Source organism: Equus przewalskii, chromosome 26 (genome assembly GCF_037783145.1).
Source record: "Equus przewalskii isolate Varuska chromosome 26, EquPr2, whole genome shotgun sequence".
In the NCBI taxonomy this organism is placed as follows: Eukaryota; Metazoa; Chordata; class Mammalia; order Perissodactyla; family Equidae; genus Equus; species Equus przewalskii.
Genome location: NC_091856.1, coordinates 27,375,215 through 27,402,685, shown reverse-complemented (window position 1 = coordinate 27,402,685; position 27,471 = coordinate 27,375,215). Strand labels below are relative to the sequence as shown.

Genomic DNA, 27,471 nt, shown 5'->3' with positions numbered 1-27,471 from the left:
ATCTATCACACTCCCTCTTTGTGCCTCAGTTTCCTCACTTGCAAGTGGGGGCTGCTGACTCTGCAGTCACTGAGTCACACTGTGGAATTGACAAAGCTCCCCCATATCCAGTGATTCATGTGTCACCCCTGTGGGGAATTACTGTTCCCACACGGCTGATGAGGAAGCTCGGGCCAAGAGAAGGGAAGCGACGCCCAGTCCTGTCACTTGTGTGCGCAGAGCCCAGTCCCACTTCCCAGCCAGTGTGCCTTCGCCCCGCCCGCGCCTCACTCGCCCACCTGGGCTAACGGTGATGGACAGTGCCCACATGCTGTGAAGAGGAAAAGGGCCTGCCAGGAGAGGGTCAGGAGATGAGTCGTTTTCCTAAAACTACCTGGCAGCCACTGGCGTGAAAGGACAAGGGCTTGCTTTGGAATCCCTTTGTGCCACACTGTGAGAAAAGCCTGGGTGGGAGTCCAACAGACCTGGGCTCTCTGCTGGTGACCTGGGCTGAGCCCCCAACTGCTCTGAGTCCTGGCAGCTACTCAGCCACATGCCTGTGAGCGCAGTCCCAGTGACCGCCCAGCACCCGGGGTGGTGGGGGGACATGGGGACGTGCAATGGCATGTGCTGCCATCCAGCCTGTCCCAGGTCAGCCTGTGGTCACCACCTCCCTCATTCCCTCCAACAGAGGCTGGACCTGGGCAGGAGTGAGAGGAGCCACGGGATGCCAGTGGCCTTGAAGCTCGCCCACCCATACAACAAGCTCTGGAGCCTGGGCCAGGACGACATGGCCATCCCCAGCAAGCCCCTGGCCACCTCGCCCGAAAAGCCCTCAGCTCTGCTCGGGAACTCCCTGGCCCTGCCCCGCAGACCCCAGAACCGGGACAGCATCCTGAACCCCAGTGATGAGGAGGCACCCACCCCCACTCTGGGCAGCATCACCATTCCCCGGCCCCAAGGCAGGAAGACCCCAGAGCTGGGCATCGTGCCCCCGCCCCCCACTGCCCGCCCAGCCAAGCTGCAGGCTGCTGGCACCGCCCTTGGCGACTTCTCAGAGCGGCTGCAGGCCGAGCGGGAGAGACGAGCTGCCCTAAGCCCAGCCCCGTTCCCCGGGCTCCTCCCCAGGGCTGTGCCCCAAGACCCCACTGAACTGCTCCAGCCGCTCAACCTGGCCCCAGGGACTGCGGGCACAGGCAGTGACGCCCTGCTGGCCCTCCTGGACCCACTTAACACAGCCTGGTCAGGCAGTAATGTTCCACCAGGCCCTGCAGCCCCAAATGTAGCCACCCCCTTCAGCCCCCAGTTCAGCTTTCCCCCGGCAGGGACCCCCACCCCATTTCCACAGCCATCACTCAACCCCTTTGTCCCGTCCATGCCAGCAGCACTGCCTGCCATGTCCCTGATCTCCACTCCAGCCGGGCCTCTTGGGGCCCCTCCTGCCTCCTTGCGGCCAGCTTTTGCCCCCAGCCTCCTACTGTCCAGTTCTGGCTTCTGTGCCCCACACAGGTCTCACCCGAACCTGTCTGCCCTCTCCATGCCCAACCTGTTTGGCCAGATGCCCATGGGTGCCCACACCAGCCCCCTGCAGCCCCTGGGCCCCCCAGCAGTTGTCCCTTCGAGGATCCGAACGTTGCCCCTGGCCCGCTCAAGTGCCAGGGCTGCCGAGGCCAAGCAGGGGCTGGCCCTGAGGCCTGGAGACCCCCTACTCCTTCCTCCCAGGCCCCCCCAGGGCCTGGAGCCAGCACTGCAGCCCTCTGCTCCTCGAGAGGCCAGAGACCCCTTTGAGGATTTGTTACAGAAAACCAAGCAGGACGTGAGCCCAGCCCCGGCCTCAGGCTCGGTGGAGCAGCTCAGGAAGCAGTGGGAGACCTTCGAGTGAGCCGGGCGCTGAGGCTCTGAGGCTTGTGGCCCTGCCGCGCCTGCGCTCTGTTTCTGCCCAGGTTCTGCTGGTGGGAAGGGATGGGACCCCCCTGCTGCCCCTCCTCTCCACCACACTGCCCATCTCTGAGGTCTGGCTGCTCGAGAATGGCGCCAGTTCTGGTCTGGAATGGACCCAGCTCCTGGGTGCCCGTGCCACCCCGCCACCACTCCTCCCCAGCACCCCTGACTGGGTTTTGCACTAAAGAGGTCAGCTGGGCCAGTGGCGGCCCCAGACCACGTCCTGCCCACCTTCCCTCTGGAAACCTCCCACCAGGAGCCCCAAGGCTCCTCAGGCATCTCGTCCCGAGCCCTGTTCTCCTGCCCATACAGCCCGGCCCTGCACACCCCTCCTCAACGGGCGCAGGCGTCAGCAGTACCCTCGGCGTGAGCTCGTCTGCCAGAGATGCGTGGTTTGGAGTTTGAAGTAAGGAGCCCCCCTCCCAGGCTGGAAGACCCCCCGGCAGGCATTTCCACACCCTCTCCAGCAATATGCACACTCATTCTTTTGTGAGTCTTCACCCAACCCCAAACTTCAGTTGTTTCTGGCTCGATAGGGATTTGGCGGCTGAGGGATCCTTGAGATCCCTCATGATGGCCAAACCCAGCCCCAGTCAGCTCTGCATGGGGGCTGGGAGCACCAGCAACTCTGATTTGTAGAAGAGAACACAGCAACCGGCAAATCTGAGTGCTTCAGAGGAGGAGCCAGGCCCTCATCTGTCCAGGCGCTCACTCTGGCCCCCCGCGGGTTCTCCTGGTCTCGTATTGCTGTCAAATGGGGCTCAGGCTCTTGTTGCGTGGACTGCAGGGGCAAAGCCAAGAAGCAGGCCCCCAGATTCCAACTGGAAGGCCAAGCTAAAGGCCCACAGACTGACGAGGGGTCCCCGCTGCCCGGGCTCCCGGGGTCAGGAATGGGCAGGGGCACTGCGTGCCTTCCCCAGGCCAGTGGAATGGACAGACTTGGCTTCCTGCACCTGGAGGCAGGAGGAGGGCTGGCGGCCACCCCCTCCCTGCACCTCGGATTCTGTCCGCCAGCACAGAAATTCCTGAGGCTGCCGTCACCAAAGCTAAATTGAAATGTTTTGTTATTGTTTCTTTTATCTTTCTTTTTCTTTACTTTATTGGTTTGATGAATCTTGAAATTGACTAGTTTGAATAAACCAAGTTAAAAAATGGCCCAACCATTTAAGAAAACAACCATCTGAGACATGCAGGAAATTGTGAGCATTTTGACCTGGTTTCTCATTTCCTATTTGTGAGTGGTCAGACACACAGTCTCAGGTGTCTGACGGGACAAGGGGGTTGCTGGAGGCCTCCGAGCCCCAGGGAGCTTTTTCAGTGTCTGAGGGGCTGGGAGGCCACCCCCGCTGTGGTTCCCTGAGGCCTGGAGCCTTGGCCCCAAAGTCTGCTCCGACGCGGGGTGCGATGAGCTGCTGGCCTGGCATACCCCTTCCTGAGTCAATCACAGCCCCTCAGGCAAGTCTCTCAATCGTGAGAGTGTCTCTGGCTGCTGGGAATGGCAGCGGTTGGGGGGAGCCATGTCACACCTGGGTCATGTGGGCACCTAGTCTAGGATACTCAGGTGTTTCAGCACAGATTCCAGAACCACCCATCCTGGGCGAAGCCCTGAGCCCCATCAGGGACGGGGCAGCCCACCAGGTGGGCAGAGTATGAGACAAGAGGTACCAGGCGGCCCCAAGAAAATGGCGCCCACACCTTGGTCTCCCTGGCTGTGCTGGGGGCTCGTGGTGGGCGCTCCATGTTCACATGAGCACTGCTGTCTTCACTCGCTGGATTGAATTTGCAAACCCAAGGATAAATTTTGTGTGTGCATTCAATAAAATCTTCTTGGGGAGAAGACTGGCATCCTTGTCCTGAGGAAGCTCTTGGGGGAGGGGGGCTCAGCCATCTTTACACCCCCTTCCGCAGAGGTGGAGGCAGGGGCTCGGAGCCATCAGGGAAGGATCTGAGGGCTTGGGCTGGTCAGCAGGGCTCTGTGATGTGGAGGCACCAGGCTCCAGGAAGGAACAAGTTCAAGGAGACACCTAGAAAGCCGGCCCCTAGATCTCTCATTAGCAAGGGCAGAGCTTCGGAACATGCGCCTCTGTTGACATTTGTGTCAGGAAGGGAGATCTGGACCGAGCACCCAGGGGGGTCGTTAAACACACCCACTCACACCCCATCCGCCCATCATCTGGCCATATCCCCCTCCCCAGGCTGCCTTTGAAAATGACGGGTGCCCAGAACTCTTAGGAGCAGGAGAGGACAACATAGGGCTCCCCAAAAAAGAGCAGCCCAGCTTTTGCATTTTGGGGTTCCACATAAAATGTCTTAGGAGTCTGCAAGAACACAGTTTTGCCAAATTTCTGACAAACTAACCAAGGCACCAGCTGTGGCTAAGCTGTTGGTACCAGATGTTTCCTTCCCTTTCCCAGGAGTCATGAAGAAAGGTGGCCCCACCTCCTACGGGGTCAGGACCAAGCAAGCCCTGTAACCTGGTGTTCAGGGCCCTTCCTAGCCCAGCCTCAGCCCCCCAACCCCTCCCTTCCCTCCGCATCGACACAGGGCTCCACCTGGTTTGACTCTGGAAGCTGGCTGAGACCCCGAGGGGAGCTGGGTAAGTCAACCTGCAACCTGAAAGTGGAAAGGGGTCTCCTGGCCTTGGCAGAGGAGGCGCTGGCCTGGGAAACAGGAAGGAGCCAAGGGTAAATCTCCAGGTCAGGAACAAAGGGACCCTGTGAAGCTGAGAGGCCAGGCCCTCAGGCGGGTGCCCCTCCAGGATCAGAGATCCCAGTGTGATGGCATTGCCAGGGAAGGGCCTGGAAGCAAAGCTGCAAACTCTTCCCCTGCGTCTGTGCCTGTCTGCAGCACCAGCCCCTACACAAAGAGGCGGCAACACCGTTCGCTGAGCACCTGTGCTCCGCAGAGTGCTTCCGGGGAGTCCTCTCCCCACATCCTCCCAACAGCCATCTAGAGAGTGAGGGAGTGGCCTCACCAGGCGGCTTCGAGGAGGAGAGATCGCTGGCGTTGGTGGAGCCGCAGAACCAGAAGGGTGGGGGTGGGGGAGGGCAGGTTGCTCCTTCACTTCCTCACCCTCTGCTTCTTGCTGCCCCTCAGGGAGGCCCCTTCCCCCACTCTTTCCTTCAACTCCGTCAAGGGAGACAACCCTTCCCAACATCTAAAAGAACCCAGACAGCCCTTCACAGTGGACCCAGCTTACAGAGTTCTTTCCTGGTGTCACCCCTGCTGCTCCTCACAACAACCCTGAGGTGGGCAGGGGCTGCTCTCCCATTCTAGAGATGACAGCCCGGGGAGGAAGGCCACACAGAGCCCAGACACCCCCCAGCAAGCTGGGCAGCTCAGGGCGGCCCGTCCCCTATTCCTGTGGGTCTGCCCTGGATGTGGCCTGCGTGCCGCACGTGCCTGGCTCCGGCACAGAACAGAGACAGGTCTGCCTGAGGAGCATTTGTTCTGGAGCCAGGAGCCCACAGGGCCTCTGGCTAATGGCCTCTCCGTGATTTCCAACTCCTTCCAGGGCAGGGGCAGCCTCCGAGGTGGGAGAAGATACAGGAGCTGGGACTTAGGTCCTTAGGCAAGCCCTGGCCTGGCCTCCTGGAGAACGTGTAACCTGCGGTTGCCCCTGCCCCAGGTGGTCCCCGTGGCCCCACGGCCAGCCCTCCATGGGATCCCCTCATGGGACCGCCAGCGGCCATCAGACAGTCACATGAACACACAGCAAAGACCCAGACACACTCACAAGCCCCATCCAGGACACTCTCACTGGGATCTGGAGATTGACGGCCCCCAGATACACACACACACACGCACACACAGTCCTGAACACTGTGCACCCACATGTGCCCTGCCCCTGCACAGCAGGCAAGACTAAGCAGATCCAATGACGAAGTCCACGAACTGGCCGGCCCCTCTCTGCTTCCCTGAGCGCCCCCTTTTCCTCAGTCCATGATGGGGCAGAGGCAGGGCTGCCGGCAAAGAGGACGCTTCCCGAGGGAGTGTTCCGGGCCCTGCAGCAGCTCCCCAAGGCCGAGAAGGGGCGAGCCACTCCCGCCACTCCTGGAAGCGGCCTCCTTGGGTCTCCCAGCAGAAATCGTCCAGGACTCATGGGTGCCAGAGCCGGCAGCTGCAGGCCTAGATGAGTCTCTCCTCGGGTGGCACCTTGAGGACACTGTCCATTTCCAACCGGGCCCCGGCCACCTCCTGCTGGCTCGGGCTGTAGGTGCCCTCTGACTGGCGGCGCTTTCTGGCTGCCAGGATCCCTGAGAGGAGGCCCAGGAGGAGGAGAAGAAGGCAGGCGCAGGCTGCAGGCACAGCCACCTCCAGCAGTGGGAACGGCAGTGGCAGCGGCAGGCCCTTCTGCAAGAGACATGACAATGGGGCCTAAGGCAGAGGAAGGGGGAGGCCCCCAGGCCCTTCGGAGGAGAGGAGAAGAGGGGCACAAGGCCTGGCTCAGAGAACATAGAGCTGGGAACAGGCTTCCCTGGGCGGTGGTGAGAGACCTGGCTACTAGGGTATACAAGCAGGTGCCGGGGAGACACCTTTCACAGCCACTGCAAGGGCATTCCTGTCATAGCCAGGGGCTCCTGCTAGAAGGAGAGGAAACACATTTATGGAACACCTGCCATGAGCAAGCACTGCGCATGGGATTTCACATAACACTACAACCATCGGACAGAGCGGGAGTGAGGACAGGAGTCTGGTTTCTTCTGTTCCCGGTACACCTCGGTGCCCAGAGCAGGGCCGCACAGTGGGCACCAGTAAGTATTAGGTGAGAGAACAGAGGCTTTGCCCAGATGCCCTGACAGTGACTAGTGGGTGGCAAACCAGGACTAGCATCTCCCACTTCTGCCCCCAACGCCACCCCATGCCCACCCCCACCCCACCTTAAACCTCGAATTCCAGCAGAGGCCATTCCTGCACTGGCCAAGATGAGCCTCAGTGCCCAGCCCTGCCACCCGGGCTCCCTGCTCAGCCTCCCCCTCCTCACAATAAACTCATCCAATCTGGGCCCATGGGGACTTGACTCCTCCCCCATGCCAAAGGGTGGTCTGGTTTCTTCAAGAGTCTGCGTGGATCGTGTGTACCGCACAGTGGGAGGCATCTCAGCTGCCGCAGGAGAGGCTCCCCAGCCAGGCGGCCCAGGCAGGGCAGGAGCAGGGGCAGCCCACCTGGCTGACGGTGAGCTCGGAATCCACCAGGGCCTGCCCCCTGGGGAGACTCAGACCAGGCTTCGGGAGGCCTGCCAAATCTCCTGTCTCCACCGCCTCCCAGGATGCCCCCAGGAAAGATTCTCCACACCTGGAATTCTGAAATCCCAGAATCACAGAACTCCAGAGCCACGGGCTCTCAGACTCACCGGCCCTCCCTCTGTCCCATGAGACCTCTCAGCCCACTGTGACCTAGGTCCCAAGTCCCAGCACCCAACCTTGGAGAAGGGTCCAAGGCTGCAGGGAAAAGTTCGTCCCAGCCCTGAATGGGCCCTTACCAGCCTCCACCCCGGGCACTTCTGGGAGAGCCATAAAGCCATTTCCTCCCTCAGCCCTGGAGGTGGGGGGCATCCAGAGGCTGTAAAAGTTCAACTTGAAAGGGAACATTCCCCAGAAGCAGAGGGAATTTGTGGGTTTATGACCCAGGCTGCCAGCAGCCTGTGGAGATCAAGGCTTCTCCCCAGTCCCTGCCCGCACCCCTCCCGCCAGCACCCACGGTGGGCTCACTGCCCGCTGGGCCTGCGGGGCCTGCTCTGCTCCGTGATGGGGAGGGGGTGAGAGGGAGGTTGGAGCTCCAGTGGCCCCCAGCCCCTGTCTATCCGGGTGGCTCCTCAGCTGAGCCTCCCTGGGGTCAGGGGCTGCCTTCCTGGCAGCTGAGCCTGCTCTGGCTCCAAATCCTGGGCTCCCCAAATCTCCCTACTCTAGAATCCTGGCTCAGAAACCACTAGAGATTACAGGCTCTTCAATTCACCAACCGAAACCCCAGAATTCCAAGATCCTGTGGGCCCCAAATCCTGGGCCCAGATGGGACTTGGCAGAGCCTAACTGTTCCCACTGTCACTCCCCAGAGGGATGGCGAGGGCCCCCCAGACTCTCCCTAGAGTGGCAATGCCTCCTGCCTGGGGGCGTGGAAGGGACCTGAGTGTCTCTTCCCGGCTGCTCCCCACCCCACGACACGGTTGGTGCATGAACAGCTCCTCAGGTGCTGTACACAGGCCCCCACATCATCATCTCACCAAAGTCCAAAATAGGGCGCCCCCACCCCTCTGGCACCACTCACCAGCACTTCACAGAACCGGCCTGAGAACCTCGCGTTGCAGATACATTCATACAGCCCCCCAGCGACCCGGCAGGTGCCCCCGTTCAAGCAGGGGTTGGCTTCACAGGGCATCTCACATCTGCGAGGCAGAGAAGAGGGTGGAGCTAAGAAAGCTGCTCCGTCCCATGCTGCCTCTTGTCCCACAGCTGCTCCAGCTCCTCAACCCCCCACAGGCATCAAAGCTCATCCACGCACTGTCCCCACACACTATCCCCCCTGGCTGGGCCCCGCCAGATAAGCAAGGCTGAATGTGATCTCCAGCACCCACCACCCGCCTTCACCCTGGGCATTCATGACTGAGAATGACTGTCATTCCATCAAATCCCAGGGAAGCCTGTGTAAGGGTAGCTGCCCAGGGACTCTGACTCCATCCGTCTGGAGTGGGCCGGGGACCGCACTTTCACAGTCTCTCCAGGCCGTCCTGATGCAGGTGGGCTGAGGCCGGGGCTCTAAGAAACGCCCCCAGGCAACTACTTCCCCACAGGTGTCTGCCCAACAAAGGATGGTCCTGGAAGCCTCAGAAAGAAGGAACTCCAGTGACAGACGTGGACTGTCTGGCACTGTGATGACAGGGAGGGCTGAGAAGTGAGCGGGGATCCACACCCCACTTTGCCTGCCCTGGTTGGAGGGGATCCAGGGGCCCACCCTGCCCAGCTCTCCACACTCACCCGCCCACCTCCCAGGACCCTGGCCCCAAAACCCACCTCTGGCCAGGAAAGCCTTCCCGGCAGCTGCAGTTGGCACCCCTGGGTCCTCCCTCACATGGGCCACCCTTGATGCAGGTGGAGTTCAGGCTGCACTCCTCTGGCAGGACAGGAGACCTGGGGAGAAAGCAGAGAGGCTGGACTGCCAGCAAGCCACCTGGGACTGGCCCATCCCCACCCCCTGACCACAGGCCACCTGAGCCTCTGGTCTGTCATCTGTGGAATTCAGGGCCCGCCTCTCACACACTGGGCTACCAGTCACAGAAGTGGCATCTGAGGTGGAAGGGACCAGACACAGGGCAGTCACCCTGCTGCTCCAGCCCCACCTCCTACAAGGTGGACAACTCCAGGCCAGGGCAGGGACCTTTCCCCAGGTCCTCGGAGGATGGAGGACTCTCCTCAGAACAAAAGCATGCTCCTAAACAGAAAACGGGGGGCCTGACGTTCCCTGAGGGCGGAGGGGAGAGTCAGGCCTCGGCCAGACAGCTCTCCACAAGCTGGGCTCCAAAGGGAGCGGGAGTGGGAGCCAGACGCAACAGGGGAGGCGTCGACCCGGCGAACCATCACTCTGCCCCGCCGCCCTCCTGGATGACCCGGGTGAGCATCAGTGGTGGCCGCGAGGCAGGAAAGCCTCCAGGTTTTCTTCCGGGACTTGCTCTGGGCTCCCTCAGGCCACACCCCCAACTTGTTGATCTCAAGTTCAAATTCGTCTGGTGTCCTGTATTTTCTCTGGCAACCCGACAGGGCTGTCGTCCCCATCTCACACACGAGGGCAGTGAAGCTCAGCAGGGAAGCGGGTGGCCCACAGAACCAGCGCATCGGCAGCCGGGCTCTCGGCCTTCTGTGCCCCCCACCGCCCCAGGGGTCCCCTGCGATCCGCCTCTCGGCGCCCGCGCCCCGACCCTCCCGGTGACGACCGCGCCCCTCGGGCACCTGCAGCGCGGGCCCGCGAGGCCCGGCGGGCAGCGGCACTCGAAGCGGCCGTCGGGGCGCGCGTGGCAGCGGCCGGGGACGCAGGGCGCCGAGCGGCAGGGGTCGGCGCGGGCGGCGCAGCGCGGGCCCTCCCAGCCGGGGCCGCAGGCGCAGGCGAAGGCGTCGAAGAGGTCTCGGCAGGCGCCGCCGTGCAGGCAGGGCGAGGGGACACACACGGGCGCGCCCCGGCAGCCAAGGCGCGGGCCGGGCGCCCCGGGCCAGGCGGAGAAGTGCTCTCGGGAGCCGGGGGCCGCGCCGGGCCGGGGGCGCGCCAGGGGCAGCGGGAGGCCGCCGAGCGCCACGCGGCCCAAGCAGCCGGTGAAGTTCTCGGCCAGCAGGACGGGCGCGGCGGCCGTGCCGCGCAGGAAGCCCAGGTCCCCGGCCAGGCCGCGCAGCGCCAGGGGCGTCGCCGCGCCGTCCAGCCAGAGCAGCCAGTGCGACGCGGCGGCCGCCGGGCGCTCCATGGCCAGGCGCACGCGGTGCCAGGCGCCGTCGGCCACGCGCGGCCCGGGCGCGGGGAGCACGGCGCCGGGCAGGCCGCGGCCACTGCGCACACCGGCCACGAGCGAGCCGTTGCGCACGGCCAGCCAGACGGCGGCGGCGGTGGCGGCGCCCGCGGAGGCGCGCAGCAGCCCGGCCTCGGAGTCGCGCGTGCGGAAAGCGAGCGAGAGGCCGCTGAGCGAGCGCCCCGACGACGCGTTGTGCCCGCTGAATGCGACCGGGGGGCCCTCGCGGAACGTGGCCTCTGACACACCTGCGGGGAGAGGGAGCGTCGGGGCGGGCCCGCCGGCACCAGCCCGTGGGCGACACCATCCCCCACTGCCCTGGCCCATCTCGGGGCGGGGCGCGCACACGCCCATCATCTAATCCCAGGGTCCGCAGCGCCCGCCACCGCGGCTCCCTTCCCTCTCGAGAGAGAACCAGCTCTGGGCTTGTGCTGGGGAGACCCCCCCCCCACCCCACCCCACCCTCCAGGTCACAGACCAGGCAATAAAAACCCCGGAAATAGCTGCCCCCTTCCTTCCTCGGTGAAGTTGCCCTGTCTCGGCACTGAGGTTCAGTCTTCACTGCACTCTTTTTAAAAGCATTCTTTTTTTAATGCTGATCGTGCATTCTAATAAAATGCAGTCATTTTTTTTTAAGTGCTGATCATGTCTCCCTTCTGGCTCCCCACTGCCCTTGGGAGAAAGTCCTGCTCTGCCTGGCCCAGCATTCAAGGTCCCCGGCCACCTGCCCACCCCAATACCTGTACTTGTGTTTCCGTTCTTATAAACCTCAAGGCCTTTGCACATGTGATTGTCCCTCCCTGAAATGCCCTTCCCTAGGCCAGATCAGAGTCTTATTTGCCCTTGAAAACCTAGTGAATGTTCTCTTCCTCCGGAAAGTCTGTCCCTCTGGATGCAATGGCCCAGCCACACTGGGCTGGGGCTGTTGGCATCCTGGTCCCCTGTCTCTGAGCCCTGAGAGGATGTTGGATCAGCTTCAGTGTCCAGCATCCAGCAGGGGGGCTGCCCAGGGCACACACTCACAGACAAAGCCATCAGGGACCTCCTCGCAGGTGGCAGGCGGGAGGCAGGGCTGACCAGGACACCACAGCTGCTGGGCACACGTGGGCCCCGTAACGTTGGCAGGGCAGGTGCAATGGAAGTCATTCCAGGTGACGAGGCAAGTCCCACCATTGAGACAGGGGTCAGGCTGCAGGAGAATCGGGGCAGGTTGGCTCGGGCCTGGGGCCAGCATCAGCCACCATAACCCGCACTGCAGTGGCTCCTCACTGAGTGACCGTCACCTCCTCACAAACAAACAGAGAGGAAGTCGCTATCCTCCCCATTGTGCAGATGAGGAAACTGAGGCTCAGAGAGGTGGCCTGAGTCACCCAGCCAGCACAAAGAGAAGCTAGAGTTCATACCCAGGCTGTTCCAGTGCCAGAGCTGGTGCTCTGTCCATGAACCCTTGGGTGTCCCTGTCCCCCAGGCAGCTCCTGCAGAAAGGCTCGGGCAGCCCTGTGCCTGGGTCACTGTGACTGTCTCAGACCAGGACTGGGGAGGAGGGATGGGGAGCACCAGAGGGCAGGGCCGCTGGGCCAGAGAGGAGGTGGCTGGACCCAACCCTGCCGCTCTCCTGCTGTGGGACCCTGGGCAGGGCTTCGCCTCCTGGCACTTTCCTCACCAGCAGAACATGCTAACGTCTAGAGATGCGGGGTACCCACCCCTTTTCCCGGGCACTCACACTGCACATGTCCTCGGAGATGCAGCCCATGGTGAGGTTCCAGGACTGCCTGCTGCCCAGCTCGTCGGGCTGGCTTGAGTTCCCCAGTGGCAGCGGAAAGAAGGGGAGGTGAAGGCCATTGAGTCGCAGGTCCTGGATGCAGCCTCGGAAGGGCCCACCCCAGGGCTGGGTGTCAGCTGGGGGGAGCCTCCCCGCTACGTGCACCTGCTGCCCCAAGCCCGGCAGCTGGTCAGGCCCAAAGCTGAGTGTCACCAGGTGGCGAAGCCCATCATCCCAGCGCCCGGGGAGCACCAGAGCAGGACTGCCCAGCACCTCAGCCCAGATCTGGCCCTCTCTCAGGAACACTGTCAGGCTAGCGGCTGAGTCGTTGGCAAGTTGGAGCAGCAGGCCAGCAGACTCTCGGGTGCGGAGGAGAAAGGACACAGTGAGGTTAGGGCCTGGGAGCTGGTGGAGCAGGAAGGAGGCAGAGCTCAGGGTGCCCCCCAAGCCAAAGGTGGCAGCAGGAACCTCTGTGGGGAGAGAGGGTGCCGTGTGTGAGGCCTGCCGGCTGGGGGACAGCCCCGCCTCTGCTCTGGGGCCCACCTGGCTGGTTCCTCACCATCAGCGCACGTGGGACCACCATAGGGCCGAGGGCAGTCGCAATGGAAGTGAGTCCACAGGTCCACGCAGGTCCCTCCGTGGGCACAAGGCAGAGGCTGACATGGGTCATGGCGCTCGCAGCCCAGTAGGACATTCTCACCGAGATCCTCAGGGAGCAGGAGGTGCCCATCCACGCGCACGTCCTGGAGACAGCCTGCAAAGGCCGCGCCACCCAGCTGGGCCGAGCAGAGCCAGACAGGCGTCGGAGCCACAGAAGCTGTGGGAGCCGGGGCCACAGGACTGGAGGCCACACAGAGGCGGGCAGGGCAGCTCTCGTGCCAGAGGCGCAGCTCCAGGACCCCCAGGTGGAGCGTCACTTCCACTCGGTGCCAGTGGCCATCATTTAGGGCCAGGTCCAGCAGCCTCAGGATGAGCACAGGGTTGCCATGGCTCCAGAGTGTGGCCTGAAGCGTGGCCCCTGCCAGTGCGAGCTCCAAGCTGTCCTGGGTGTCAGTGCGAGTGGCCAAGGCACCAGTGGGTAGCGTGGTGCGAAACCTCAGTGCCAGACCCAGGGGGCCACCAGCAGGCACCGAAGCCCACACAGGGGTCCCAGCCACCAGGGAGAAGGTGGTATTCTGGCCACAAAAAGGTCCATGGGTACCTGGTGGGCAGCGGCAGGTGTAACTGTGGACCCCAGACTCGAAGGTGGGGATGCAGGTAGCAACCGGTGGGCAAGTGTGGCCCTGGCAGCCAGTGAGCTTCACAGAACAGTCATGCCCACCCCAGGCCTCCAGGCACCAGCAGATGTAGCCCGCCACGGTGTCATCACAGGTCCCACCATGAAGACAGGGCTCTGAGAGGCATTCATCCACATCTTCCTGACATGTCAGGCCTTCAGGAAAGACCAGGCCAAGGCTCAGCACCCAAGGCCAGAACCACCGTCTCGACCTAGATCTTACATGCCTCTTGGGACAGAGACCTCAGTACCTATCAACCAAACCAATTCCCAATTCCCAAAAAATTTTTCATGGTCCCTTGAAGACTTCAGAGGCTGGAATCCAAGATCCCCCTTCATTTACATAACCAGTGAGTCCCCGTGCCCTGTGGGTTCAGTCCCTGAGACACCCTCCAAACCCCCGTTTCTCCCAACCACCCTCCTGCCCCCCCAGCTCTCCTGGCCACAGTCTAGTGGCCTCCAATTCTCCTGCCTTCAGAAACCCCTGTACATCCACAAGCAGCCAGAGATCTACTTCTAAAGCATCACCTGGCCAGGTTCCTCTGCTGCTTAAGGTCCAACCACTCACCCTGGCATTCGAGATCCCTCTGCTAGGCAATCAAGTCTCAACCCTGCTCCCTTCAGCCTTGAACTGCCAATTCCTCCAAGTGTTTCCTGGAAAGTCTTGCCTCTGGGGCTTTGTTCATACTGTTCCCTCTGCTTAGAACACCTTGTCCTCCCTTACCCTGCCTTTCAAACTCCTACTCATCCTGCAAAGCCCAAATTCAAAGGGCCAGTCCCCTAACAGCCTTTCTCTGACTCCCAACCCGAAGCTACCGTGTCACTCCCAACAACCTGTCCACTCTGAGGCACAGCTCCCCAGGACCCTGTGTTGCAAGTATCTGTTTACTCAGCTGAGATCCCCTCCAGTGGCCTGAGTATGTCCTTGGTGCCCAGCAAAGAGCCTGGCAGGGCTTTGCCAGACAGAGTGATGAAATGGGGGTGGGGTATGCATCAGTGGCACTCCATTAGCCCCAGGTTCTAACCCCGAGTCCCTCTGCCCTAGGGCCCCGACGCTGGCTGTGAAGGGCCCACCTCACCCTCGCGCCCCGGAGCGCACACGCCAGGGGCTCTGGGCCCAGCTCAGGTCAAGAGGCCACAGCCCAAGCCCAGGTCGGCCAGAGCCTCCGCAAAGCAACCAAGGCCAGCCTGGCCCCGTATCCCGGCTGGAGGAACCCAGGCCCAGAGAAGCCCCCAGGATTTGAATCTTGGCCCAGTCAGCCCACAAACACCACAGCCTCCTTCCGGGACAGCCAGCCCCACCTCCCGCTGCCAGAGTCCCCAGCCCTGCATACCTGCCAGGAGCCACAAGCCCCCCAGGAAGGTCTGCAGAGCCCGCAGCCCCATTGCATTTCCCCCGGACCAGCCGAGAGTGGTGGGCGGGCACCGGGGCTGGGGAGCAGAGCTCCCCGCCTGGCCCGGCAGCCTCCTTCGGAGCCGGCTCAGGAATGCCAGGCACTGGCCTCCCCCACACCAGCATGACCCAAAGGGAGGATCAGGATGGACGGCGGCAAAGAGCCCAGCCCCACAGCCAGGGTCACCCCTCCCGGTCCCTGACCTCAGAGGTCTGACCTCCCTGTCACCCATCACCTGAGCCCAGCTTGGGGAGAAGCTGGGCTCCCACTGACGCTGGTGACCCTGGGGGATGACACCCCCTCTCTGAAGTCTCCATCGCCTCTGTAAGATGAGGACTTAGAGCTCCTACTTCATGGGACCGTGGGGAGGAGGAGACAGAACACACAGAGAATGCTGTTCAGCGGCGGGTACACGAAGTGGGCCCACTGTGTGCCAAGCGCCCGTGAGGCTCCCGGGGCAGAACTCCAGATCTCGGCCCACAGGGGCAGAAGGTGGGTTTCCAGGGCCCCCAGGAGTGTTGGCCACCAGAGGTGGGGATGCTGAGCCCTGGTGGCTTTGGGCGGGTGAGGGTGGAAGGGACGGTGGTGGTCACCACCTCATTCCCCTGGGCGGGGGAGCCTGTGCCCAGGAAGCCTGCCAGGCAGAGGAGGCCGTGTGCCGAGCAGGAATGCGGGCGGGCGCGGGGGAAGAGCCGCGGGCATTCCAGAGGGGGCAGGGTCGCTGAGTGTCTGAGCTCCTTGGGTTCACTGCGTCCATGTGGAAGGGTGTCTGTGCATCTGCTGTACCCAAGGCAGGGAGAGGCCTTCTGCACCCCAGCTCCTGCCCAACAGGCCCAGCTCCCCAGAGGTCAAGCTCCTCCTTCTATGTGTAAAGCCCCCTTTTACCTCCTCCCTCCTGGAGGAGCTGCCTCTGTCCTCCCCTCTGCAGGCCCCTCGGCTCCGCCCAGCCTTTGATGTCAGGTGTCTAGGGTTCTCTCTGCCCATCACTCCACATTCTCCCAGACAGCCTCTGCTGCCCACGGCCCCAGCTGCCAGGATTACACTCCTGACCCCCAGTCTCTGGCTCCAGCCCAGACCCCTCTCCTGGGCCCCAGACCCCGGACCACCAGCCCCCACACAGGCTCCCGGCCATGGGGGGACTCAGACTTAGCATGGCCAAGGCTGACCTCACCATCCTCCACCCAGTGTCACCCAGGACAGAAACTCAGCCAGAGTCCTGACCCCTCCCACTCACACCCCAGGACCTACAGAGTGTTCCTCCTAAATATTTCTCAACTCGATTAGTTCCCTCCACTCTCACCTCTAAAACCCGGGTCCCAGCTCAGCCCCTCTTAGCTGTCACCTGGGCCACCGCACCCACCTCCTCCCTGATCTCCTTGTCCCCCGTCAATTCAGCCTCCACACATCAGCCAGAGGAACCCTCCCACCCCAGGCCCACCAATTCTGATTTTTGCCCTGCCCCAGTGCCCACCCCGCCCCCCACCCCAGGCACCTGTGTAGCCATCTGGACAGTGGCAGTGGAAGCCATTGGGCAGGTCCTGGCAGCGGCCTCCGTTGAAGCATGGCCTTGAGGCACACTCGTCCACATCCACAGCACAGTCGTCCCCTGCAAGATGGACCGGAGCTGGAAGGCCCGTTTGATAGCTAGGGAGACTGAGGCCCAGAGAGAGGCGCTGACTCAGGCAGCGTGGCACCAGATTCGTGCAGGGATGCCTTGAGCCTGCCCTGCGTCTCTCCCCATGCACCTGAACACTGGCAGACCTGCTTCCCTACAAGGGAGGAACGGGGCTCACCCTCAAAGCCCGGAGGGCAGCGGCACAGGAAGCCTGCAGCATGGCGGAAGCTGAAGGCGCCAGGGAAGGTGGCCTGGACACCCCCGTAGAGGGCTGGGTCTGAGCGCTGCAGGCACTGGCCCCCGTGCTGGCAGGGGCCGGGTGCACACTCGTCCTCATCCACCTCGCACTGCTCGCCGCTGTAGCCTGGGGACACACACACACGGGGGCATCGTGTCACATGGGGTTACTTGGCAGCACCCTCCACTGCCGCCAGGCCAGCCCAGGGCCAGGTTGGGCTGATAGCTCGGAATATGGTCACCAACAGTGAGGGAGGGACGCATCCAGCGCGGTCAGAATGACCATGCAGCCTTCATCAGCATCATGTCAGCATCGCCCTTACTACGGGTACTGCTGAGCACTCTGACGTGCCAGGCCCTGTGCTAAGGCTTCATGGGCATTATCCCTTTACGCTCCTCGCAACACCCCTAGGAGCAGGCGCATCATTAGCCCTATTTTGCAGATCAGGAAACTGAGGCTCACAGAACTTGCGATCGCATGCACACCCCCGGCTTGGTCCACCAAGGGCGCGTGCGCACAGGCGCACACTGACTGGGCCCCGCCCCAGGCCGTGCCCCGCCAGCCTGAGCACGCGCACGTGCCCTCGCACACACACCTGGCCAGCAGAGGCAGCGGAAGCTCCCGAGGCCCTCGAGGCAGGACGCGTTGTGCGCGCAGGGCTCCGACGCGCACTCCAGCACCTCCTGCTCGCAGCGCGCGCCCTCGTAGCCGGTGTCCGCGCAGTCGCACCGGAACCTGGAGCGGGGCGCGCGGCCGGAGCTGAGCGCGCGCCCGGCCCTCCAGCCCACCTGCCTCCACCGCGTACCCCGGCCCACCGCGCAGCACCCCCGCCTTAGGGCACCCTGCTGCCTGCTCACCCGTTGACCAGGTCGTGGCACACGCCCCCGTGGGCGCACGGCTGGCTCTGGCACTCGTCCAGGTCCAGCTGGCAGCTGGCACCCGCGTAGCCCGGCGAGCACACGCAGCGGTAGGAGCCCACGCCGTCCAGGCACGAGCCCCCGTGCAGGCACGGCGCCGAGGCGCACTCGTCCACCTCGGTCTCGCAGGTCACACCTGGACAGGGCCAGAGACACACAGAGATGGACACCCAGAAGGAGGGCGAAAGAGGCCGGGACAGGCCGACATGAAACCGCCTCCAGACAGTTAGAAGGAGCAGAAAGTGAGGATCCAACGAGAGAATCTGTCGGTCCATTCATCCAGAGCAGGTGTGTCTTGCGCCACCAATGGTAATGGAGTAGAAACAAGACAGATGTCCCTGCCCCTTTGAGCTCACTGCGGTCTAGCCCGGGAGACGAGGATTAGGTCAATATTACATCAGTGAGGACTGGATTTTAATTTTGAAGAGCTCAACAATGGGAACATATTGGATCCTGTGAAAGCAAGAGCCAGGGTCTCGGCCTGGGGAATTGGGAGGCAGGGAAGGCTTCTTGGAAGAAGAGCCTTTTAAAGGATGAGGGGGCGTTCATTAGACTAGGAAAGGGGGCTGTGCCAGCAGTTGGATTCCAGAGAGATTGTGGGTCTCTCCAGAGGGACCATTGGTCAAGACCTGCTGGGGGCAGGGGCATGATGTCCAAGGGCAGGGGGCGCAGGGAGGGTCAGGAGCAAAGGGGAACGTGGAGGAGGTGAGGCCTTGAGGGCCCCGGAACACAAGCAGGGCTTCTCCGAAAAGTTTTAAGCAGCTGAGTTACACGGTCCTGTCTACATTTTAGAAGGCTCACTCTGCTGGCTTTGAAGAGGGTGTAAGGAGGGACCCCAGGGAGGAGGGACATACCCCAGTGGGAGAGGCTGGAATGGAGTAACCAGCTCTTCCTGGGTTTCCCTGCACTGTCTGGCTTTGAAAACTGAAAGTCCCCGGTCCAGGGAACCCCCTCCATCCTAGGCAAAAGCAAGACGACTGGACAGCCCTCCGGGAGGAGCTGCAGAGATGAAGGGAGATGGACAGACAGTCTCAGGGTTTGGAAATGTGCTGCCTGAGCTCATCACGGAGCCCACATGTCATTGCCGACTCCAGAGGCCCTGTGCCTGCCCCCTAACTGGGATTGGTCGGGGGAGGGCCAGGGGCACAGCTGACTCCAGCTGGAAGCTTCCCCCCTTCCACGCTCAGTGAGCACAAAACAGGGCCCCTCCCTCCTGTGACCCCTCACTGCTCCTGCCCCAGCCCACTCCCACCCTCTGTGCCAGGGGGAGCCAGGCCCAAGCTGCCTGGAATCCCAACCTCCCCCGCCTGGCTCGGGACGGGAGGATGAGGAGAGAAATGAGTCACAGCAGATGCTGCCCCCACTCACATCCACAACTCACCCAGAAAGCGTTACCCAAAGCATCCGAGCGAACACATCCGGGCGCACACACACCTGCTGGCACTCACACACTGTTCAGCACAAATGCATTCAGGGAGCCAGACACCCGCAGGTACTGGCAGACACACAGAGGCCCCTTACGTGACCTCGCTCACACACACACAGCTAATATATCCAGACACCAGGACGCTGCAATGACGAGAAGGATACATGGAACCTGTTTCCAAAATCGACTTTCATGCGGGTGCCAAGATCCCTCTCTTCCCTGGAAGCCCCCTCTCCTGGAAGCCAGTCCCCCTATGCTGTACCCCTTGCTCTGAGGTGACCTCAAACTGCCCTCTGGCCTCAGAGTTGTCTGAATTCAGGGTTAAAGCAGAACATGGAGTGTCTCTGCTGCAGGATCCCAACCGTCATAGACTGGCCTCACCCCCAGACCTGTCCCCAGCTGCGCCCTCCTTCCTGACTTCCAGGCCATCACTCCAGGATGCTCTTGCCTTGGAGCCTGGACAGGCAGGGCCATACTCTGGGGAAGGAGTGAGTGTTTCCCCAGTGCCAGTCATATATACCTTATCCCGCTCGAGACAGCAGACTTCCCTGGGGTACATCTCCATTCCAATTTGAATGCCACAACCAGTGTCTCTATGCTGAAGCTTTGGGAGCCACCCAGAGGGGAGGGGTCCACACTACAACCTGACCCATCCCAGGGGTGTTCATACTCCAGAACCGTCAGATGAACGGTCAGACAGTGTCTACACTACAGCCTGACACAGGTCTGAAATGAGTAGATGCTAGAAATACTATCTAGACATGTCCTCATTAAGGCCAAACCAGGCATGTCCACGCTCCAGTCCCACCAGAGATGCCTGAAGGGCGTCTCCATGCCCAGCACCAAACTGAACTCTAGAAGGGAGTGAAGTAACATTTGTCCACTGCTGTTACGTGCCAGGCACCGTGCCAGCGCTCACACCTTCCTACTCTCATCCAGAGCTGCCAGGTGCCTGGTGGGTCTCCGTGCTAAAGTCAAAGCTGAATTTGTGATTTTACACTCTGAGCCTCTGATGGGATCGACATGACAGACCTCCTCCAGGGGCAGCCGGGGCCATTACCTGCATAGCCGAGGGGACAGTGGCACTCGTAACGATCGGCCAGGTTGCGGCAGGTGGCCCCGTGGTGGCAGGGTCGGGACGCGCACTCATCGATGTCCAGCTCACAGCGTGGGCCCTGGAAGCCAGGCACGCAGTAGCAGCGGAAGCCGTTGGGATCTGGACCCTGGGGCACACACAGGGCGCCGTGGTGGCATGGCTGGGTGGCACAGCCCCGGGGCTCCGTGGGCTCACAGGTGTAGCCACCGCTCTCCGTCGCCTGGCACTCAGTCCCTGGAGCGCACGGGTCTGAGGCACAGGTGCTCAGGGTCTCCGAAGGGGCCGTGCCTGTAGAGAGAGGAAGTTGGCTGGGTGGGGTAGGCAGGGGTTACCAGGACACTCCACTCCCCACACTTAGGCACCCCACCCCACCCCCACCCCGAGCCAGGAAGCAGCAGGGGTCTGTCCAAACTCAGGAAAATGGAGGAAGGGCCAGGGTCCCAACAGGCTGCACATATCCATGCCCGGAACTGAGAACGGTTTCCTGAGCGCCTCCAACGCAGAGAACAGGACCCGGGATGCCTGGCTCCCGGCAGGATTAACGCGCAGACGCCCCCGAACCCAGTGAGGGTGCGCGTTAGAGGGAGACAGTGCGCCCCCGTCTCAGCGCATCCCTGCAGCGCCCCCTTGAGGCAGGCCCTGCCGTGCCCATTTTACAAGAGGGCCGATCGAGGCTCTAGAAAGAGAAGACTTGCCTGAGGTCACACAGCCAGTTAGTGCTGGGACAGCCTTCATGTTTCATTCCCGCCTGGAGAGGGGGGTCTCCTCTGGGTCTCCCCGTCTGCGGCCCACTCCCTCCCAGGAGACCCAGGATCGAGGCTCCTCCCTCTCCACACTCTACCCCTCCTGCTGGGGGTCTGGTAACTCCATTCCTGTGTGAAACTGGAGCTGGCGGACTTCAAAGGCAGGGACCTTGAGCTCGGCCCCTCTCCCCACCTCCTCCCCTCCCCGCCCGTCCCGGAGGCCTGGGAACTTCTCAAAGGATCCCTAGCCCTCATTGCATCCCCATCAGCAGATGCTGGAGTGGACACCTGGCCGCCTGGCCGAGGTCAAAGGGGACAGGGCAGGTATTGCGGCTGACTGACTGAACATCCGCCGCTGTGATGCCTCCGCCCCTCGAAGCTCCTTCTGTTAGAGGGTCACTTACTGATTTGGAAGCCAAGCCACCTCCCTTCCTTCCTGAGAGCTTGTCAGTGTAATGCTGGGGTAAGAGCTTGGGCTTTGGAGTAAACCAGCCCTGGGTTCAAATCCCAGCCCAGACAATTACTAGCTATGAGACCTTGGGCAAGGCATTTCTCCTGCCGAGCTTCCGTTACCCAGTGTGCAAAGGGGATGGTAATAGAACTTGCCTCAGGGAAGGTAGAAGGATTCAAAGCCTCAGGTAGGGCAGTCAAGAGCCCTCTGTAGTAGGAACTCAGTAAGGGATGGGGGAGGGGAGCCAGCAGGAGGCACCCCCACCTGGAGCTCTGGGAGGTACCCCTCCCCCGCCAGGTTGTCATCCAGACACTAACCAGGCCCCCGCCCTGCACCTCCCCTCCTCTCCCCCGGTGAAGACCCCCAGATAAGGCTGGCAGCCTCTCAGGCGTCAACCACATTCCACCAGCAGGGCTGTTCACTGGCCGACCCCCACCTTTCCCAGACAGGGCCAAGCAGGTTCGGGGAGTGGGAGACAGAGATATGCACTGATGGACCCAGGGAGAGAACCCAGCTGTCAGCCGCACACTGGAGCGCCCACAGCACCTGGTCCAGCTCAACATGGACTCGCTGTCCCAAAATTCCCAGACCAGGGGGCCCTAGCGCCCACCAAGGCCAGGGACGTGGCAAGAAGGGCAGAGGGTCTAAATCACTGTGAGGCCAGGATGACCTTCGAGGGCTCTGGGGCCCACAGACCCTCTCTGCCCACAGTTCCCCTCCCCAGCTCAGGCATCCATCCCCAGCGGCCTCCCCTAAGCCTGGTCATATGGGTGAGGGCAGGGGGCATCTGGGCCTCTCCGAGGGGCTCATGGGAAGTCTTTCTTTTTCCCACCCAGGAGCACTGTGGCTGAGCAGTTTAGAGCCCAGTGCCTCAGGGCTAGATGGTCTGAGCGGGGTGGGAAGATGGTCTGAGGGGGGTGGGAGTGGATAGAGCTCCCTTGGGAAAGGACACAGGTTTGGGCATCAGACAGACCCAACTTATGGGGTTCAAAAAGCACCCACCTCGTGGGGTATCATGAGGAGTGAAGGATGGGACCCAGGAGCCCTCAGTGAGGGGCTACAGCCATTATGATCAGGGTCCCTCCTGTGCTCAGGAGGAGCTCCCACTGCGAAGGGCCCTGGCTGCTGGGTCCTGTGCCAACAGGCCCTTCATTAAATCTCAACATTTAATGCCTCCCCTCACCTCTGTGGCCCAAGGGACCCCTCAGCCCACTCTGGAGCTTTGCCCCCAGTTCAGAGCCCTCCATTTCAGAGCTGACAGGACCAGGCTGGGGAGACAGTGCCTGGGGGGAGGGGGAAAGATGCTTCATCACCGTGGGAACAGGTAGGCCATTGCGCTAAGTGACAGAGCCCCAGGAGTCCAGCCACATGGGAGGAAGGGGTTCAGTCACAGCCAGACCAAAGGAAGGGAGCTGCCTGTCCCGGGAGGTGTGCAATAGCACCGAAAGCATGCATGTGAGGAACAACCGTCTGTCCTGTGTAATCTCTATCGTCATATTTACCTTTTGAGGTGGATAGTGCTAATATTCCTTTTTTTACAGTGGAGGAAAGTGAGACTCAGAGATGAAGCAACTTCACAGTCCCACAGCCCATGATGGCTGGAATCTAAACCCAGGTGTCCCTGCTCCAGAGCCTTCTCTCAGGGGTTTCCAGAATCACCCCAGGCGTGTATTAAGAATTCAGATTCCTGGGCCCCACTCCAGACTTAGAGATTCAGAACCACGTGAGGCCTGGGGCCTGAGAACCTGCCTTGCGACATGCGCCCTGGGGATTCCTTTGCACCTGAGGCATGGGAAACGCTGACCTCTGTCATCCAGGGGTGAGCCCAGGAGGCCAGGCCAGGCCAGGGCTGAGAGGGGTGAGCCGGTGGGGCAGAGGAGGGGCCTTCTGGGGGCCAGGCTGAAGGGGCGTGGCCTGTTGCCAGGGCGACGAGGGGCCTGCGCTTATCTTTACAAATCCCTCCTGACCTCTCAGGCTGCCTGGGCCGACCTGGCAGGGGGGGGATTAACCGACAGCCGCCCCTCCCCTTCGACCTGCTGCCCTGCCTTGGGAAGGCCCAGAACCCGCCACCAGGAAGGGAATTTTCTCCATGGAAAGGACAGATTATAACAGCGTAAAAAATGGCAACCGTTTACTGAGTGCGTACTACGTGCTCCAGGCTGTGCTACACATCTCGCTTCTATTTTTAAGACATTGTTTTATTGGTTTCGAACCGGAAGAGGTAGGTGCTGTTAAGAAAACTGCTAACTCAGAGAAGTTGCTAACTTGCCCGGGATCATCCCTCAAAAACTAAGAAGCAGATCGTTTCCAGACTTCTGAAAGGTCCACATCTCCCACTGCACGTGAAATTCCCACTTTGCAAACTCTCAATTCCACCCATACATTGTCATTTTAGTGCATCCCAGCCCAGCCTCACCCAGGCCCTGGAAAGTGTCTCTCAGGGCTTGCACAAGAATGGAGGTTCCAGGGGCTGGCCCTGTGGCGTAGTGGTTAAGTTCACCCGCTATGCTTCCGCAGCCTGGGGTTCGCCAGTTCAGATCTGGGTGTGGACCTACACACCACTCTTCAAGCCATGCTGTGGCAGCATCCCACGTGCAAAATAGAGGAAGATTGGCACACATGTTAGCTCAGAAACAATCTTCCTCACCAAAAAAAAAAGGGCGGGGGGGAGGTTCCAGTATCAGCCTGGGCAGAGCAGGCAATCTTCCCTGTCTGTCCAGAACCGGTGTGAGCAATGCCCCTGTGCTTTAGGCCTCACTCAGTGCTTAGTAACTCCTTCTTTACATGCACTTGTAACGGGCCTGGTGACAACTGCCAACAACTGATGGGAAGCGTCTGCTGACGGTGGGTTTGGCGAACGGTAGGACACAACAGGTTTGTACAAACACTGCCTCAGAGCCGTCCAGAAAGGGCGAAACTACTCCAACAAGGCGGGACGGTTCAGAATACTCTTTCAGATGTTTACCCCCTCAGGTTAAAGGCATCATTTTTGTAACAGTAATCGAGACAGTAGCTGTCATGGATTCGCCACCTGCCCCGTGCCTGGCACTGGCTTTCCTGTGTTTCCAGACCAGGGTCTCTGGGCACGGGGGCTGTGGAGGCACTTCCCTGAGTGAAGGGGAGACAGAGCGGTGGGCTCCGGGCTGTTGGCTGTTTCTAACTATTCGTGGGCCTCCGGCTTGCATCTAAAATTTTCTTCGAAACTGAGGATTCCACATGAAACCTAAGTTGGACAAGCACCACATTTTCTCATTGAATTCTTGTTATAGCCTCGGAGTTAGCCAGTTTGTCCCATTTTGACAGAAGCACAGAGAAGAGATGCGACTTCACAAAGGCTGGGGCCACAGTTGGAGGTGAAATCCTGGCCCTGCCACATGCTAGCTCTGTGACTCTGGGCAAGTTACTGACCCTCTCTGGGCCTCGTTTTCCTCCTCTGTAAACTGGGGATATCAGAGGTGACCTCATAGCGCTGTCGTGAGAATTAAATTCCATCACATTAGTGCAGGAGCACCGTGCCTGCCACAGTGCCGCAGTGGCTGAGGGTATTATTTATTCGTTCATCGACAAATCTTTATTTGGGGCAAACACTGACTATCCAGCAAATCTTGATGTTGGGTCACATGTGTGTGGTTCCCCCCTCCATCCTTGCCTCTGTCCCGCAGTCCCCCACCCGGCTCTGGTTGGAGGAGGGGCTGGACTTGGGGACTAGCCTGCCCCTTTGTCAGCCTGGCTCCCTGGGTGTGCGGGACGGGGGAGGGACACGGGAGCCCAGCGCGCCCCATTGTACTCCAAGATGCCTGGTCCTCTCCTAGCAACCAGCGGGCCTTTGTGGCAGAGTGGGCCCAGGATGGAGGGGCCCAGCTCGGGGCCTGGCAAGGGTGACAGCAGAGCCAGGGGCCCAGGGCCCCTGTCCCCTCTGGATGGAAATTGCTTCTCAAGTAAGCAATGCAGTCCCCAGCCCCTCTCCTCCGGGCAGTCAGGCCTTGGGTACTGGCATGCAGAAATGCTCATGTCCCAGGGGCCCCACTCTAGCTTTCGCGGAGCCCCAGGGAGGGGGCTGCCTATGCAGAAATCACAGGGGCAAAGCTGCCCTGCGAACCCCAGCAGGGCTGTGCAGGGAGTGCGTGTGTATATCGGTGTCCACTCCCTTCTGTAGCGTCGATCTAGCTTGTATTCACTCTGCCTCAAGGTTCACGCAAACGTGCAGTGGAGTGTGAATGCACGTGTCAACATCTGCACGTTGGTGTGTGTGTGCAAGTGCACGTGTGGGGGATCTACATGTGCGTGTGGACACCTGTTCATGTGGTGTGTGCCCTTGTGCATGCCACACCAGTGTGCAGAGTGTGTGTGTATGGGTGGGCATGCATGCACATGTGTGATTTGTGTGTCCCTGTGTGGGTGCAGGTGCATGTCTGATTTGTGTGTGCACACCCATGTATCTGTGTGTGCATGGGAGGGCAGCGGACAGACATCAGATCCACAGACCAGGATTTCATGCCCTCATGTGCAGAGAGCAGAGCCCCCAGAGCCCCAGCTTGGCCCCATCCCTCCCTGAGCCTCGGTTTCCTCCACTGCAAAACGGGGTCCTAGAGCTCCCCACGGGCCCTGCAGAGAAGGGGAGGAGAGAGGGCTTTGTGAGCCAGGCCCTGTGAGCAGCCGGAGGAGGGCCTCAGGTAGGAGCCAGGGGGACTTGACCCCACACCCTGGGAGTCTGCGGGGCTGTGGGCTCCCCCCGGCTGCTGCGGAGCCCAGGCCACCCGCCCTGTACCCTGCGTGCCTTCCTCCTCCAGCAGTGGCGTGGGGGTGGGGGACTTCCCAGGGCTGGCCCCCGTAGCTATAGCGACCAGGACAAAGCGTCCCCTAGACCCCCCAGGAAGAATTCCAGGCCCGCGCACACGTGAATCCATTGGACAAAAGCAAAAACCGCTTGGCGAATGGGGTCTGGCTTCAGGAAGCCCTTTCAGCTCCGTCTGGGAATGCCAGGGAGGGGGCGGCAGTGGACACACATGTTCCTAAGTGTCCGGCTGCCCCTGAGGGACCCCAGAGCACCCCAGTCGCCCAGTGCAGGCAGGGCTAACACACAAATGGAGGGGATGCAGGCAGACACCTGGATCTCCTGGGCTTCCTTCCCCCTCCCCTCCCTTTCCTCCCCAATCCTCTGGGCTGGGGTCCACTGCCCCCACCCCATGCCCCCAGGTCAAGAGGAAAGACACAGTTCAACCCACCTGACAACTTATCCCCACAACTTTTGCTAGGACACAGCCTCCGCACTCATAAAGTCTCAGATACAACTCCCTGCTCGCCCAGGACAGCTTGCGTACCTCCCAACTTTAAAACACCCCAGCTGCACCCCACAACCCAGCACGCGACTCACAATACACTCTGGTGCGAGGCTCAGGCGACCTACGAGTCCCCCAGAACTCCTGAGCCCCCACACCCCTCCTGTACAGCACACAACATCCCGCCCAAGACACACAGCCCACCCCGTGCCCCAAATCACCGCCCGGCCCTCACAAAGCCCCCTGGACACACAGCAGCCCCCGAGCCCCAGGACATGCTCCCTCCTCAGGAGCTCCAGTGGCCCGCAGCCGCACACCCCTCCGCACCCCACAACTCGGGCCTGTGCCCCAGCCCCACACGGACAGCCCCAGGGCCTGGGGTGACTGCTCTGGGGGACAGACCCTGCCCCAGGCCCCCCGAAGGCTTGTGCCCAACTCACCGGCCAGGAGGGCTAGGGCAGGGGTGCAGAGCAGCGGCAGCAGCAGCAGGAGAGGGGCCGGGGGCCTGGGGTCCCGGGTCCAGGGCCTGGCCAGCGCCATGGCAGCACGCTCGCTGGCGCCTGTGGGAACGGCCGGCCCGGCTGGCTCCGCACCCCCCTCCCTCCAACCAGCACTAATGCCGTGGACAGAGGCCCGGCCCCGCCCGCCGGCTGCTCCGCCCCCGCGGATGCTGGAGGACCCGGCCCAGCCTCCCCCCCCCCCACCCCCCAACTCCCCGCCGACCCCTCGCGGAGACAGGCCTCAGGGGCCCTGAGCTCCGACTTTGTCCGACCTTGTCTGAGCGCCCACCACTCTCCCTCCTGACCGCCCCCCCCCCCCCGGTTCTCCTCCCCCCTCAGGTGGTGCTGCCTCAGCCTCCTCGGAGGAAT

General features: G+C 61.7%; 2 protein-coding genes across 28 annotated transcripts in view; one reads left to right on the top strand and one right to left on the bottom strand.

Moving 5' to 3' along the window:
* DENND1A (DENN domain containing 1A) overlaps positions 1-3,757 on the top strand; it is a 513,391-nt gene extending 509,634 nt beyond the window's left edge. For 26 of the 27 annotated variants that reach the window (XM_070596426.1, XM_070596409.1, XM_070596412.1 and 23 more), the window contains one exon: positions 671-3,074. In XM_070596426.1, coding sequence (XP_070452527.1) covers positions 671-1,861 — 1,191 coding nt within the window. In that variant the 3' untranslated portion in view covers positions 1,862-3,074. Of the gene's footprint in view, positions 1-670 lie in introns of all 27 variants that reach the window. The other variant, XM_070596419.1, reaches the window with a different exon arrangement.
* On the bottom strand, positions 2,980-27,184 carry CRB2 (crumbs cell polarity complex component 2). Its single transcript, XM_070596405.1, has 13 exons — positions 27,043-27,184; positions 20,094-20,417; positions 17,548-17,743; positions 17,286-17,425; positions 16,631-16,816; positions 16,330-16,443; positions 12,727-13,599; positions 12,129-12,637; positions 11,429-11,594; positions 9,861-10,653; positions 8,928-9,044; positions 8,185-8,302; positions 2,980-6,273 (listed from the first exon to the last, which is right to left on the bottom strand). Exons 1-13 carry the CDS (start codon positions 27,140-27,142, stop codon positions 6,049-6,051), a joined length of 3,861 nt encoding a protein of 1,286 aa, XP_070452506.1. The 5' UTR covers positions 27,143-27,184; the 3' UTR covers positions 2,980-6,048.
* Positions 27,185-27,471: the final 287 nt, after the last annotated feature.

What these genes read in the sequence shown, in the direction of transcription:
- CRB2 (XM_070596405.1), bottom strand. Translation starts at nt 27,142, where the DNA reads ATGGCGCTGGCCAGGCCCTGGACCCGGGACCCCAGGCCCCCGGCCCCT. An exon ending in CCGCTGCCTCTGCTGGCCAG is followed by an intron (nt 16,817 to 17,285) that starts GTGTGTGTGCGA and finishes GTGTGTCCCCAG; the next exon opens with GCTACAGCGGCGAGCAGTGC. An exon ending in CTGTCCAGATGGCTACACAG is followed by an intron (nt 13,600 to 16,329) that starts GTGCCTGGGGTG and finishes TCTTTCCTGAAG; the next exon opens with GCCTGACATGTCAGGAAGAT.